At 34.3% G+C, this 15,918-nt stretch overlaps 2 protein-coding genes across 8 annotated transcripts in view; one reads left to right on the top strand and one right to left on the bottom strand.

Annotated features, from left to right (window-relative positions):
* The window catches only part of LOC106674149 (venom protease-like), a 30,444-nt gene extending 25,966 nt beyond the window's left edge, over window positions 1-4,478 (top strand). For all 7 annotated transcript variants that reach the window (XM_014406703.2, XM_014406701.2, XM_014406704.2 and 4 more), the window contains 4 exons: window positions 2,326-2,435; window positions 2,524-2,783; window positions 3,977-4,143; window positions 4,220-4,478. In XM_014406703.2, coding sequence (XP_014262189.1) covers window positions 2,326-2,435; window positions 2,524-2,783; window positions 3,977-4,143; window positions 4,220-4,390 — 708 coding nt within the window. In that variant the 3' untranslated portion in view covers window positions 4,391-4,478. The remainder of the gene's footprint in view (window positions 1-2,325; window positions 2,436-2,523; window positions 2,784-3,976; window positions 4,144-4,219) is intronic.
* Window positions 4,479-9,490: 5,012 nt separating this feature from the next.
* LOC106674048 (odorant receptor 85b-like) lies at window positions 9,491-15,663 on the bottom strand. Its single transcript, XM_014406487.2, has 8 exons — window positions 15,528-15,663; window positions 13,468-13,691; window positions 13,199-13,412; window positions 12,938-13,136; window positions 12,780-12,879; window positions 9,879-9,983; window positions 9,672-9,827; window positions 9,491-9,612 (listed from the first exon to the last, which is right to left on the bottom strand). Exons 1-8 carry the CDS (start codon window positions 15,646-15,648, stop codon window positions 9,538-9,540), a joined length of 1,194 nt encoding a protein of 397 aa, XP_014261973.1. The 5' UTR covers window positions 15,649-15,663; the 3' UTR covers window positions 9,491-9,537.
* Window positions 15,664-15,918: the final 255 nt, after the last annotated feature.

Raw genomic sequence — 15,918 nt, 5'->3', positions numbered from 1 at the left:
ACAGTTTCATTGAATTGTATTCGACATATAAAAAAACATAGCCATGATGATTATTGATTATATTTGTTCCATTTTTGGTTATTTGACCACAATTTTGGACGGTTTGCTGTGTTCCATCAATTTGAGAACAGATTCTCTGTATTCAGCGTATAGAATAATATACCAATGATGATTATATATAGTATAGTTATATTTGTTCCATTTTTGGATTTTGAACCACAAATTTCGATGAATTGATGAGGTCCAACCGATTCGAAAAAAGTTTTATTGGATTCAGCGCACCACAAAACCCAAACGTATAAAATTTGGGGTACTTAGTTCATATAGCTTGGGTGTTAATGAATTTTTCCGCTTTTTTGCGTTTGGTCTCCAAGGTGCGTCGTGTGGATGAATGAGATAGAATAGGATTGTGAGATAATCTGGCAGAGATAGAGATGTATGGATGCATAGATATGGAATGAGATATTCGGAGAGGTACACAGACTGATTGATAAAGAAGAAAGTGTGAAAGAGCATGAGGGTGTGAGAGAGAGAAACTTTGAGAAAAAGGCATAGAGTAAGTGGACGGAAAAAACTCCTAAAAAAATATTTACTTATAGAGAGATAAAGAAAAACATTAAACGACTTTGAAAAATTTATATATTATACACTCCATTCATTAGAAACAATCACTGAAACATCGTAGAAGAGACTTGAGTGCCCAAACAAACAGACAAAACCATGGCATCAAGTGGTTAGAATTTTCTATGTATGTTATATATTATATTTATACCAATAAAAATAATGAAACGATTTATAATACATACTAGTAATAATATGATTGTAGAGTTCAGATATTGAAATAAACAATACTATTTCCTAATGGTTTACATCTCTGAAGGTTAACATTTGACATTTAACAAATGGATTTAAACCTGTAATACGTTTTTTAAAAATAAATTTGTAATTTTATTGTATTTAACCAAAAATATTTAGAATTTTTTGTGCTTTCATATTAAATTGATTAAATTTCATCAATTAAATCTTAAGTGGAATAAAAAAATCCTTACATACAAAAAAGTTGAGCTTATCTTATCATTTGAGGAACATACTTTGGCAATTTTGTTTGAAAATGAAAAATTCACACAAAACAGCTAAAGTTTTTAGCTATCTACTGACAATGGGTAAACTGGTCAAATGGATTCTTTAAAAAACATTTTCCATCCGTGATGTAACTAAACAGATTTTAAAAAAAATATCAAATACACAACACAAAACGTTTTTAAATAATATTGGTCACAATGTAATTTTTCAGTTATTAATCTTTGAAAATGAAACACGTATTGTAAGTGATCTAGTTTGGGTTACAATATACAAATCACAACCTTCTAGATTCGAATGAATTGAAAGTTTGTCGAACGTATAAAAAATTTAATTATCACAGATGACATAGTTATTTAATATTAAATGTATTCTTTAAAAACAAATATCTCTGTTTTCAATCATTGTTCTCCACGGTTTTAAACATTTCTGAGACTAGATTTTCGCAAAAATTAGCAACCATGAATAAAGTTTGAAACATCTTATGATAATAATAGTCGTCTAAATGTAGCATTTTTCTTGAAAAAACAATTATGGGTTTTATTAATTTTTATAAACTCAAAGTTTTTATCCTTACCAAGCTTGGTTTGCATCATTTCATACCAGCACAGCGAGGATGGGCACACAATGTGAAATAGGTAAAGAAAAGGAATGTATGAAATAAAGTGTGAAAGAGAGAGAATCTTCTATAGCCTGTAGGAAGAGGTAGTGAAAAAGAAAGAATTAGTACGAGAGTGAGAAAGAGAGAGACGTATATAATAGAACTCGGGGTATAATTAGGAGGAGAGAGAAAGAGAGAGAGAGAGAGAGAGAGAGAGAGAGAGAGAGAGAGAGAGAGACTATTAGAGAGAGAAAGGAATTGAAAGATTATGTGTGAGAGAAAGATGCTGGATAACAGTGTCATGAGGACATTTCAGCCCATGTTTCGACGAATTGGAGTTACAGTTACAATACATATAAAACGCATGAAAATTTGTCACTATGTAGAGAATGGCTTTTATGTGATATGATCTGAGAATGGAATGGAATGTAAAACACACACTAACATCTATCACATCCGGACGAGAACTCCTCGACCGTTGATTTTCGACGGAAAAGAAGGTTTTTTCTTAAAGAAGTGTCAATGCATGGCAATAAACGCATAACGAAGCTTGAGATTTATTGATAATTTTGATTTTTGAAAACTCATCGCATGTGGAATAATCAAAATCTACAACTTGTACTATATTCAATTTGATTTTTTAGGCTCTAATAGGCTTCGGAGAAAATATGAAGGAAGTACAATGGAAATGCGGAGGAAGTCTTATTTCCGAACGTCACATTTTATCCGCCGCACATTGTTCCACGACCAAACTGTAAGTCATTTTGAAAATGCATTTTTACGTCAAGATTGCATTGTTATTGTTAAGAATATAAATAAGTATTACATTTCTATTTGACCAGAGGTAAACCGAAATGGGCAAGGCTAGGAGAACTGGACCTGTCCACTAATAAGGACGACGCCCAGCCGCAGGACAGGCTCATTATCGAATGGATTATCCATCCTGATTACAATTCCGAAACAGTCTACAATGACATAGCTATTTACAAGCTCGACAGGGATGTCGATTTCACAGAGTATGTCCTTCCTGTCTGTCTCCACACAGAGACAGAAATACCAGCCAAAAAGGGGATCGTGACCGGCTTCGGGACTGTAGAATTCGGTATGAAAAATTTCAAAAACATAAATTGATTTTCCATTAATTCAATATTAATCTAAATATTTAGTAATACATCTAGCTATGCAGGATTAGCGCAGAAACAATATCCCAATAAATAATAATGAACTTAATAAAATTTAATTCAATTATAGTTCCATTTTATTTTCAGCAGCGTTCAATATTAAAGAGTTAATTAAATATTTCAATCAGCATTTTTGCAATAACAAAGTTTAATTTCACTAATTGGATTTTTATTGGAGTATACCTTTACTTTACGTATTTAAAATGAGGTTTATTATGTAAAGTTATGTAAAGAATAAACATACCTAATTTTATACAACTAAAGACGGAAAAACACAATTAAAAAATAAAGCAAAGAAAAGAGTTTTCTTTTTAGAAAGTCTTTTGTCGTTATTCCCCGTATACTAATTTAACAAATGACCCAACCATATATCCTTCTATAGACCCATCAGCTTTCTTTCTGTGATATCTACAATCCACGAAAGAGTCTTTAAAACGTCTAACATCCATTGATTGATAAAATCATTCATGTTTTGTAATTTGGTTTCTTAGTTTGTAGAGCATACCTTCCACATGGTTGTGTTCCTGTATGTACCTTTAGATAGTCTGACACCTAGACATCCTCTAACTTTTAAATAGAATTGTGATTGTACATTTTAACTGACCGATGTTTCAGAGTGAGTTTAGTAACAATTAATCAAGTGTTAGACCGATACAAGCCGGGATACCACAAGGGAGCATTTTTGTTCTCATCCTGTTTTCCATTTATACTGCTGATTTTCTTACAAAACCCCAAAGCATCATATGAATACATTGGGTTTATCAAAAACTGGTGCAAAATGTAATGCAGAACACTGATTTAGGCAAAAAGTTCCCAGTGTGCATTTTCTTTGAAAGACATGTCCTTTAAGATTCATTGCCAACAAAGAGCTAACGGCATCTTCTCACATTAGATATTTAGGACTACGCCTACACAATTTAATATTTAGGACCGAAATCTACGTTGACCGTCAAAACTTTATTTATATGACCCCTGAATGAGATAGGGTAACTACTGCTCAAAATTTCACCAATCTAAGTTGGGGTACCACAACGGAGCGTTCAATGTTCCTATCCCATTTACTATTTTTCATGCTGATTTGGTTTTACCAAACACTAAACCATGAATTTTTTAGCCGGATTGTTCAGTGAAACACTTCAAGAAGTTTCAATAAGTTTAGTCAACGGGACGGAATGCAAGAGACTTTACGGAGAAGTGGGCGCTCAAAGAACGCCAAGGGGGATCGACCCTTTGTCACAGGTCTGTGCAGGGGAGAAGGACGGTGGAAAGGACGCTTGTACGGTAAATAAAGGCCAAAATTTATCTTAAAAAATATATTTATGTGTATAAAAATTTCTCATTGTTTGTATTTTTACAGGGCGATTCAGGCGGCCCTCTCATGATCGAGGTGCCAGGAGAATGCTTAAAAAGGCAGATAGGAATCACTTCTTTCGGAAAAAGTTGCGGCTTGCCCAACATGCCTGGAATTTACACGAGGGTCTCTTACTACTTGGACTGGATCGAAAAATCCGTTTGGCCCGAAGGCTAAACAACACCAATACGCCCATTTTTATTTAATTTTAACTTATCCTGAAATTTATGAAAAACCAATATTTATAAAGTTGATTAATAAAGTATTTTATTTAAATCAAAGTTTCTATCAAATCCATTTCCAGAACTAGTATATTTCTGGATCGATTCATAGATACAAAAATTTTTTAGTTAGAAAATTGGACTTATTATCAGCTAGAGGAACAAATTGCAAGTACTACCAATAGGGTCTATCGTAAGCATATACTGATATATTGATTGAAGGATTTGAAGATAAGCAGGCTGATAGTTGTATGAATGGGTGGATATATCCGAAGAACAATTTCACATATCTCAATTATGTATTAAACATTAATGAAATTAAATCCATTATATTTAGTGGTCGATTGACCAAATTACTTCTTTCAATTAATTATTCTTCGTATGAAATGTCTTGGTTTAAATAAAGGCCGCGGGTTCGAATCCCACTCGATTTTTCATTTCAACCAATACAAAGTGGAAGGTTTATGGGCCGACAAACAGCTGAGGTCATCGCCGGCCCTCCGCGTGTATTCCTTCTATTTCTTGTCTTTCTCGCGTATTTTATATTGAACTGCAGCCATTTGAGCATCTCAATCTGGTTACTGACTCTCTGCTTTTACTTGTATATTACGTCGTTATTTTAAAAAGCTAGCCTCTTGTTAGTACCTCAGGTTGTCAATTTAAGAATAGATACACAACATACAATACATAACATATATATCGCCACAAACATAGAAGTCTGGTCACATTCACTCCCCCAGAGTACTCGATATTCCTCGGGGCGGGGTTGAACCCACTCCATTCGCGCTAATAACTTACTTTTACTCTCCAGACGTCACACACTCACCCCAGAGTACTCGATATTCCTCGAGGCGGGGTAGATAACCCCTTCCTTTCATGCTTAAATTACATTCATTCCAACAGAGTAAAATATAAACAACATACAATACTAACATAAAAGTCTGGTCACATTCAATCCCCCAGAGGACTCGATATTCCTCGGGGCGGGGCCGAACCCACTCCATTCGCGCTAATATCTTACTTTTACTCCCCAGACATCACACACTCACCCTAGAGTACTCGATATTCCTCGGGGCGGGGTAAATAACCCCTTCCATTCACGCAAATAAATTACATTCATCCTAGTGTATAAACATAAACACCACACAAACACGACACAAACACTTCAGACACAACACAAACACAGCGCAAACATACATAAACTATATACATTTGAAAATCCCTATAGCCCTGAGGTACCGGTACAGCGATTTGTGCCCGCTGCCGGGCCCCAAGACTACGCACAGGTCGGATGATATTCCAAAATATTGCCTATAAACGTCGAGCCTTCTACAATTGAAAAGGTGCTCGACTGTCACGCTATACTTGCATAATGGGCACCTATGAGGTCGCTTTCCTGCTAGAAGGTGCCCGTGCGTAATTCTTGTATGACCTATGCGTAGTCTTATCAGTATGACCTTTTCCCTTTTTGACCCATTTTCCGTGAACAAGGGACCGGCGTCTTTCTTAACCTGCCACAGTTTGACAGGGTTATTCCTATTTTTCCGAGCCCAGCGGTTTTTCCATTCTTCTTTTACCTTATTTGAAATTACTAACACCATTTTTTTTTTATTTAACACCTCATTCAATATAGAGGTATATATAAATATCAATAAAAAATGCTGTTTAAAGATTTGTATACATGTTTTTTGGTAAAAGTCGTTATTGCCCATGTACTGAAAAAATCATAAAGAATATATGTTCTATCTAAATGCTAGATTCTTACAACCGTTCGAAAGCTCCGTTCTCTCGTCTATCAGCCTTCATCAAGAAATTTTTGATTTTATTCCGTTATAAGAGAGGAGTAATAACCGAGTAATAATTAAATCAACACAAACACACTAGAACGTTTTATTTAACCCTCCTTTCTTTCACAAGGTGATCGATGTGACACACCCAAACCCATTGTTTCGAAACAAAAGTTAAACAAAACACATTAATACGGTAAATAATTTGTTTTTAAAAACAAATAACAGTCTTTCACTTGGTTTAAACATAAAACTCAAACATTTTGAAGAAAAACATCGAATTACATAAGCAAACAAAAAGTATGTACTCCAATATGCTTTCATGTTCCTCAACATTGTCAAAAAAGATGAATATTACAAATTTTTTTCTTGATAAGCACAAATAAGAAACATTTATAGAATAACGATGTATATGGCTTAAATGTATAAAAGCTGACTAAAAATAATTATATTTGACTATTCTAGTACTAGCACTTGAGTTAGTTATATAAGGCGTTTGCTTTTTAATGAGAGCTCTGATCTGTATTCAAGTCATCTTTTAAATATTTGTTCTCGTCTGTTCAATTCTATCCTTTCGCGTCGAATGTTGGGGTTCCAAGGATGTCTTTTGACAATATGAATTCCCAAATACATAACGACATTGATTATTGACAGTGATTGCAAGATTAAGTTGCTTTATCCATCTTGATTTTTTATGAGGGAATTGAACGGTATACGAGGTGTTGAATTTGATCGGGGCAAAAATTGGTTGTTGGTGAAGAAAAGCATAATCGAATTGTTATTTGCTGAGATTTGGTATCGCTGAGTCTGATCCTGCTATTTTAAGCATTATTCCAATTAGAAGAAATGGTTCTGCTGGTTGCTGGAGGCCACTACAGAAGAGCAGACAAATTAATACTTTAAGTTTTATGCACTTCTTTTCACAATTCCCTGTCATATTCCTCATGGTATGAAGATCGCCATAGCATTGTGCTTTAGGCGTGTTGGAATAATGTAGAGAAGTACGAATTGAAAGGTGTTGAACTAGAAAAATCCATGATATAATGGAAGTTCTGAGGACTACTGGGATCGAAACGTCTTTATTAATATATATAGTAAGGTTGGAAGGGTGTAGGGAGCTTGGGAAAGAATTTTCAGGATTTTAGACTGAAATTATTGGATTCTTCTTAGGAATGTTTACCCATTTTCATGCCGTATATTCAGCTCCATTTTTCCATGCGTGCTGTTTGCAAATACATATGTTATTTATGTTATAAAGTCGTAATAACTCGAACGTAAATAACATCCAGAAGGGTTATGAATTTTGAAATGGAACATTCTACATCGGAAAAAAATAGATTGATTACCCCATTCAAATCAAGCCCAAAAATTATCTTTTTTTGCTATAAAATTTCTAGTTTAAAGATTTTAATAGGTGTTTAAAAATAATCCAAATTGTTTTTTTTTTTTTTTTTGGCAAAAATGTTTGTTTGGAATTCTTTACTGAATGCGCCTATTCGTTTTCCTAACTTTTTAAATACCTTTAAATCTTATGTTAGTTTTTGCTACACAGAGAAAAGCAATCAGGGTTATTGCAAAACTGAAATATAGAGAAGACTGTAGGCAAGCTTTTATTGATTTAAAACTTTTGACTCTCCCCTGTATCAATATTCTAAAGTGTATCACTTATGTTATAAATAACTTTTATAAAATTAGATGTGTAACTACCTCACATAACTATGTAACTTAATCTTGTAAAAAAACTTGTCACCACTTGTAACAGACTGAAAGTCGCACAAAATATTGGATGGTGAAATATTATAATGCGATACCTGACAAATTAAAATACTAAGATAAAAACAAGCTAAGAAAAGTAATTTATCAATATCTAGTCACACATGCCTTCCATAGTGCAGATGAATTTTTAGAAAGTTTTATATAGATTGCTTTATCCTACATTGATTTATTGTAAAACATTTATTTATTTACCACTGCATATAATTTTATAACGTTGTAATTTGATATGCTTAATATGTATTTTTCGACAATTGTAATATCTAATTCATGGTTGTTACAAATAAAATCTCTCTCTCTCTTTCTCTCTCTCTCTCACTCTCTCTCTCTTTCTTATGTAATACGATACTGCATATCATTTTCTTAAATTGGGTAAAAATTGAACGGAGTGATTTATAATGACACTGAAATACATAAACATCAAAACCAGAGAATAATGATTAAAATAAATGAAATGCTTTATTACTTCAAAAAAATGCTACTAAGGCACTGTGGCATGAATGTTCGGAAAGGTTCTAATATTTTTGATCTACTACTACTAAAAAAAATTTCATTAAAATCGGTCACCCCGCATACGTAGCTTGTCTGAGGGTATTTGAGTAATAATGTGTGTCGGGTGATGTTTCATCAAATATGAATTTTTAACTTGATCCATTCGGAAATGGCTCTATTTTTTGGCAGCTTAAAATTTAAAGAAAGGGTTTCTGAACCTACCTATCTCGTTGGGTACACATATTTTTGCAACGTACGCCGAATAAACACTCACACGCATCGCATAGTATCGCAGTGTAACCACCAAACCTGGGCTACGTAACAACGTAACAAAACAGATACATTGCACTTTTGCCTGTAGTGGGATACAATATCAAAATCTAGACTTGAAATTTGTCAATTTTAACGCTCTATGCAAAGCACGTATGATGCAATAATATGTATGCCCAACGAGATTGGTAGGTTCAGGAACCCTTCTTTAAAATTTCAACTGTCAAAAAATAGAGCCATTTCCGAATGGATCAAGTTAAAGATTCATATTTGATGAAACATCACCCAACACACATTACTAAACGTTGGCATGATAAAGAAAAGGTTTTTCTAAAACCTACGTCACACAGACTGCACCTCACGATCTCCAAACAATTAAATTTAAAATATGTTCTTATTTATGAATAAAATTATGTTTATCTACCTATCTATCTATTTATCTAGTGCCACAATTTTATGCGAATGCTTTACCACCACATGTTAATTCATGGCCTTCATCGATTTTGTCGCAAATGTTTCATGTAGGAGGGGCTAGGACTCATTGTCACTACTAAATATTAATATTCTCCGACAATCCCAAGTTTCTCATTGTTATAATCCGCTTCTAGGATTTCTTTCGCCTTCCTTAGTTTTTAACAAGCATTTATTTGATGTTAAGGGTAAATAATTAGTTAATAAATTGAATTACATACAAAAGCAGGGTGATTTTTGTCTTGATATCAAGTATCTTTATTACTATAATCACTGGCAATTGAAGTGCAACATGATTTAATTGACATTTCTAATTCTTTTCTCCATCGCTTTCACTCGTCACTGTTTTTAAAATCAAGTAGTACGAGACAGAATCTTGAATTTTCTGAAAAAAGATAAAATATATGAAATCTAATCGAACTGATAATGTCGACGTTTACTCACATGAAGAAAATTAGAGTAAGACGCGTTGATGTTGCCGACGCCTTTGAGCCCCACCTTTTTCTGACAGGCTTGTGCAAAAGTCACAAGAGCTTTCCTCGAAGAGATGCTACACGCGTACCATCGGTTGTTGTACAAAGCGAAAGATATCTTGTCAAACTAAAAAAGGTGGGTTGTAGTTGTTTAAAACAATAAATACAGAAGATGTACCTCATCCGTCATCATCTGTCCAAAAGAGCAGTACATCCACAGTTGTGCGTAAGAGCACAGCAGCAAAGGAAATGAACTCACCAATACTGAGAATTTGTTTGGAACCTGCAGATTAAAGTACTTTTATTTTTATTATTAGTATGTAGAACAGTGCTAGAGCAATATAAACAAACTTTGTAATTTTGTATTCCACTGTTCACGTTTCTCAGTTAATTAAGGTTTTTAGTTGAGATTAAAAAGTCAATGGCACGAGCGGGATTCGAACCCACGATCTTGGGCTAGATTCGTCGCTGCTCTACCACTTGAGCTATCGTGACCTCGATCCACTCGGATACCAACTTCCCATCTCAACCACACCTTTTGAATTTTCCCTCCTTTTTGCCATTTTTCCATTCGAATCCCGCTCGTGCCATTGATTTGTTTATCTCAACTAAAAACCTTAATTAATTGTAATATATTAATTGGTCAAGCGGACCACGAAATTAGTGAATGAAACTAAAGTTAATGTACATATGCCTAATAGGATTTTTGGCAGGAAACAAATTAATTATTTAAAATAAATTTCCAATAACAACTTTCTCATTCCTAAAGAACTCTTGTAATATTTGAAAGCGTGCAAGAACTTTAAGCTGAATACAACTTCAATGTTACAGCTTCGACAATTTTCAGTGCTAACACTAATCAACCACATTCACAAGAAGTAAGTAAACAAGTTACTTAAATTGAGGAAAATCTTATTTGTGAAAAAGACTAAAAATCCTCCATTAGAACAAACAACACAAGAGGATATTTACAGAGTATGAAAAAGAGTGTTTTATAGCTGTCACGATAAATGCGTAAAATAAATTTGATCAGGTCGTGCCGCGCATTGACATTCTCCAAAGCTGCGAAAATACATGCTTTTATTGTTTCCATGGAACATTTCAATTTCGTCGATTTGGTGGTCCGCTTGACCAATTAATATATTACAATTAATTAAGGTTTTTAGTTGAGATAAGAAAGTCAATGGCACGAGCGGGATTCGAACCCACGATCTTCGGCTAGATACGCCGCTGCTCTACCACTTGAGCTATCGTGACCTCGATCCACTCGGACAATAACTTCCCATCTCAAACCCACCTTTTGAATTTTCCCTCCTTTTTGCGCTTTTTCAAATGTCGTGTAATCGGATTGTATTCTCGCCTACAAATGAAATGGCCACGGAGAGCTTTAGTGAAGGTTTATTTAATTGAAAAATGGCAAAAAGGAGAGAAAGTTCAAAAGGTGGGGTTGAGATAGAAAGTTGGTGTCCGAGTGGATCGAGGTCACGATTGCTCAAATGGTAGAGCAGCGGCGTATCTACCGAAGATCGTGGGTTCGAATCCCGCTCGTGCCATTGACTTTTAAAAAAATTATCTCAACTAAAAACCTTAATTAATTGTAGTATATTAATTGATCAAGCGGACCACGAAATTAGTGAACTTCTCAGTTATGTTTTAGAGGGTTTTCGGGAAGGTTTTGGGATGAAAGTTATACTTTTTGAAATCATCTGTACCGACAACTTGTGGTATTTTGTATTTTGAAGTCTGTGTGGAAAATAAGATTGCATATAAAGCAGGTTGCTTGAGCAATAGTTAGTAGGACTTTGGAATGGAACGACTGGATTCTCTGAAAATCGGATTCCTTGGTTGAACCCCAAAGTTTTATTGCGCACGCACAGAAGAGGCGTTTGTTTTAAGTTAGAGTATCAATTTCTTTTCAAGTCGTTTTTTAACTTCCAAGTTATGTTGTTCTTTGGACTTATTATTTCAGGTCGAGTGCGTGAAATTGAAGTCTTTTGTCGATGTAAATACCGAAATAGCAGACGACGTAGACATGGGAGAGAATAGTGTTGTAAATTGGGGAGGATACGAAAAAGGATGAAGAAAACATTGTTCCAAACAAAAGAGAAGGTTCTTGAGGTTATGAGCGTTAAGCAGACTAATAAGACTTTAATATTTTTATGTATCCCTCTCCCTACATAAATCAGTATCACATCACATTCCTTAATAGGAAGAAAATCGTTAGACCATTAATGCTTAAGCCGTCTTGGAAGGGTGTAGGGAATGAAAATTTATGAAAAATCATGTCTTCATTTATCATTCTTTCATTCTTTATCTACCTCTGGTCGTTGGGCAATGGTAGAACGGATTCTTGATTGGAATCATTGGACAGTTTGTAAAAAGAACGCTTTTTGAACCTCATTGTCAAATATTATTTTCACTTCTATTTTCGGTGTAGTGTTTGGAAGTAAACCAATTGTTGATATAAAGTCCCAAATATTAGACTGCATTGATTTCAGGAAAAGGAATGAAATGGTATCTTAGAAGTGAATTGATACAGCGGATGGTAAACTTCTTCATCGACTCATCAGAACAGGAGATATTTATTATTTTACTGAAAAAGATAGCGGTTTTAAGGGTATATGTGGGGAGTTAGATATCAAGGTTGAAAGGAATGACTGAAGTGTATATGGAAAAGAGTGGGATCAAGGATGCTGCGTTGGGGATGTTCCGATTCGCACTTGAAAGGCCCCTTCCCAGATAGGATTTTGAGATGAGGTAAAATAAGAAAGGAAAAAGGGTTTCCAGAGAAAGCCTGTATGCTAGACTCAATTTCTCACGTCTAGGAAAGCATCCTATATATACCTTCCCTTCAAGGAATGATGCAATCCACACTGGGTCATTGATGAATGGTTGAGTGATGTCGTGGGACCATGATTTAATTATATGGAATGAAAGAAGCTTTCCAAGATGGGAGTTCGTTACAGTTATTATACAAGGATTTTGCCTAGTAATTGCACAAATTAAGGGTGATAAAATTTTCATTGTATTAAGAAATCAATTGTAGTTTAATGAAATAAATTATAAACGTAGAAATTACTTGTTCAACGGCAAATATGAGGACGCAGGAGTGCATGACGGAATAAAGAGACTGGGCGACTGACACCTCGTTGTAACAGATCTGCAGGAGTTCGCTCATACTTTAATAAATAATTATTAAAATTTTATTTCTCATTTATTTTAAATAGCATGAACTACCTCAATAATTTGTTGTGCAGTTCGATCGATTCGTTTAACAAAACTTCATCTTGATATTTGTTGCAACCCAATTTGGCGAGTTTTTTTCTCAGAGTAGCCAAATGGGCTATGATAACGATTGCAGATACTGGAAATATAGTGTCAAGTAAGGAATGGGCCAAACAGCAATTGATGCCGCAGTAGAAGTCAATCATCAAGCCTAGGACAAAATGTTGTTAACATAAAAATTTGATTATAAAACAATCCATTCGATTTGTATACTGAAAAACTGGCCCAAGGCAACGTCCTGAGACCATGGGAAATCTGTCGCTACTGGAATTTCATGGTTTATGATGGTGAAAAATATCGCCCAAATCCCTACAGTAGAAAGGAGCATGTTAATGTATACAAAGTTCAACCTTAAACCAGATTGTATCGATTCTTCTTCCATGTCCAGGTGGCCGATGCTTTCACACGTTTCTATCAGCTCAATAAACTGAAATGCAAAATTAGCGAGTAAAATAAAAATCTTCCGTGACAGTGTTACTCACTTCTTTCTGCATATAACGTAGGTAAAATATTTTGATTAAGGAACCTACAAAAGGCATCATTACAATTATCCCGTTCATTTTAATTGTGTATTTTAAATCGTTGTCGATGGCCATCCACACACTGGCTTTAAGGGTCAGTACGATATCACAAATCATTAAAATCACCCAAAATGCCTGATATCCCCACTTTTTCATGAAATCTGGGAGAGGAAAATTTAAGCCTTCTGAAAAGACAAGGGCAACATTATGCAGATATAAATAATGAATTTTACATCGACAAATGTTAAAAAAATAACTGAGCAAAATAAGTAAAAATGTATTTCCAGATTACAGACATTATCTTCTCTACCAATTTCTTTTTATGAAGGCAAATAAAACGTATATTTTATGGCGTATGATGTACTTTACTTTGGCTAACACAGATTGATTTTTCCCAAAAAACCTTTTTCTTTAGAATATACCAATCAATTTTTTTTTCTTCAAATGGGACACTATTACTTTTATCCACATTTTCATTTTGATAGAGTTTAGTCTTCTGAAAACATAAAAAAAAGAAACTGTTCAAACGGGGATCATCACTGACTACACAAGCCCCCACAAAAACTAGTCATTGGTCCATGATTCTTGATGTCCCGGCACATAATGCGAGGGTTATAACAATTTACCTTGATAAAACTAGAGAAAATTTAAAGCGTTTAAAGCACCATCATGTAATAAATTGTTAGGAAAATTTAATTATTTTAAATAAAGTTATTCCGGTGTTTTGATAGATTTTTTGCCCAACCGTAAAAATTAATTTTTTAAAATAAAAACTAATGAATTTTTGATCTCGCTTAATTTGATTTATATTAAAATAAGTATGTTGTAATATAACGACGATAACACATAGCTATATAGTATATAGTATGTCTTATGTGTTGTGTGTCTATATGTTTTGTCTGAGTGCATGTATTTATTAGCGTGAATGGCGAGGGGGGAGGGTGAAATATAACGTCATCATCACCCCTCGAACGATGAGAGCGTAAGAGTGTGTGTTCGGGGTCGGTGAAGGAATATCAAGTACTCCACCGACCAAACGGAATGAGTGTATTGTATGGATATATTTATGTGTATGAATGTATTTATTTGTATGAATGTAGTGTTTGAAAGGGTAAATAGAATATAGACATAGTTGGGGGCTGAAATGACCTAGATATCGGAAGCCCCAGTAAAAAAAAAGAAAAAAAATACATATATTGTAGTTTGAAATAAAAATAATGTCTGGTTCTTTTGTCTTCTACTGTACTCGATGCTACTCGGCGAAAATCTGGACAGTCGGGATTGTCGTAGCGTAGAGTAGCGTTGCGTGGCATCGGGAAGATATGCACGGGGGTAATACAGTCTTACGAAAAAATTGACTTTGGATTTGCATTGGGTAGCATCAGGTAAGTGTGTCCCCGCTTGTCACGATGTTCAATGCAATGACCACCTCGATCAGCAGACCTACTCCGATGGACTATTTCGTGATCCCTTAACTTCCGTAGACCATCTGAAAACAATAACCTTATTCTGCCTAAACCTAGAACTGCTACAAACAGAGCATGGATGACCAGAGCTTCAGCTTGTATAGCCAGTGAAGTTGTCCCGTTTGAGCAGTTTCTTTAAAAGACAGGTAATTTAGACACACAATTTTTTCATTCGAATTTTGTTTCTCACATAAAATTGAAAATAAACGTTGAAAGATTTTATTTAAAAAAATTAATTTTGATGTTTTCAGGAGACTAAACACTATTAAAAATGTGGAATTAATAGGGTCACATGTAAAATAAAGGTGATTGGTGTATTCTTCAATATTTAGATAACAAAATATATTAGTTTTCACCAAATTAAATATCAGAAACCATGAAATATTTGTATTTTATTTAGTTTTGAATTTGCGATCATTAAAAGTTGGTGGAGAAAAAACATCGGCCACTCTGTATAGTTTTAAAATTATAAAAGAAAAATATATCTTCTAGTTCAAAAAAGATAGTTTATTAGGATATCAATTCTTTAATAATCATAAGATCAATGATAAAAACCTTTCCACCATTCGAATCCGAGTATTTTAAGTAAAACCCTTTGGAGAGTGAAGATTCTCAGCCGACCCTCGCAGGACAAAGCTACGATGAGTCTGTTAGAAGTTTTGAAAATAAAGTCCATGTCGAAAACGTTTGACTTGACGAAGTCGTGATTCACAATGACTTCACAAACCTGTCGTGCCGTGTTGCAAGATAAATTACTTTCGATTAAGGTGGTTATGAATAATTGTATTTCCCAATAAACCTGTTATTTCTGGAGGTCGCGATTTTCCTCGCACTAAACTATTGACTTATTTTCAATAGTTAACATTCAATCGTATGATAGCAAGGTTAAAGACAAAATATCCTCAATATAGGTTAGGAATTTCGTGATGCAATTACCTGCCTTCTC

This window comes from Cimex lectularius, unplaced genomic scaffold (assembly GCF_000648675.2).
Source record: "Cimex lectularius strain Harlan isolate CLEC.00 unplaced genomic scaffold, Clec_2.1 scaffold308, whole genome shotgun sequence".
NCBI lineage: Eukaryota > Metazoa > Arthropoda > Insecta > Hemiptera > Cimicidae > Cimex > Cimex lectularius.
Note: the sequence above shows the minus strand (reverse complement) of the source record. Positions and strands in the feature narration are given on the sequence as shown.

Coding starts and splice junctions, on each gene's coding strand:
- LOC106674048 (XM_014406487.2), bottom strand. CDS start 15,648: ATGGACTTTATTTTCAAAACTTCTAACAGACTCATCGTAGCTTTGTCC. Junction 13,413..13,467: donor TACGTTATATGCAGAAAGAA/GTGAGTAACACT, acceptor TTTGCATTTCAG/TTTATTGAGCTGATAGAAAC. Junction 9,613..9,671: donor CTTACTCTAATTTTCTTCAT/GTGAGTAAACGT, acceptor ATCTTTTTTCAG/AAAATTCAAGATTCTGTCTC.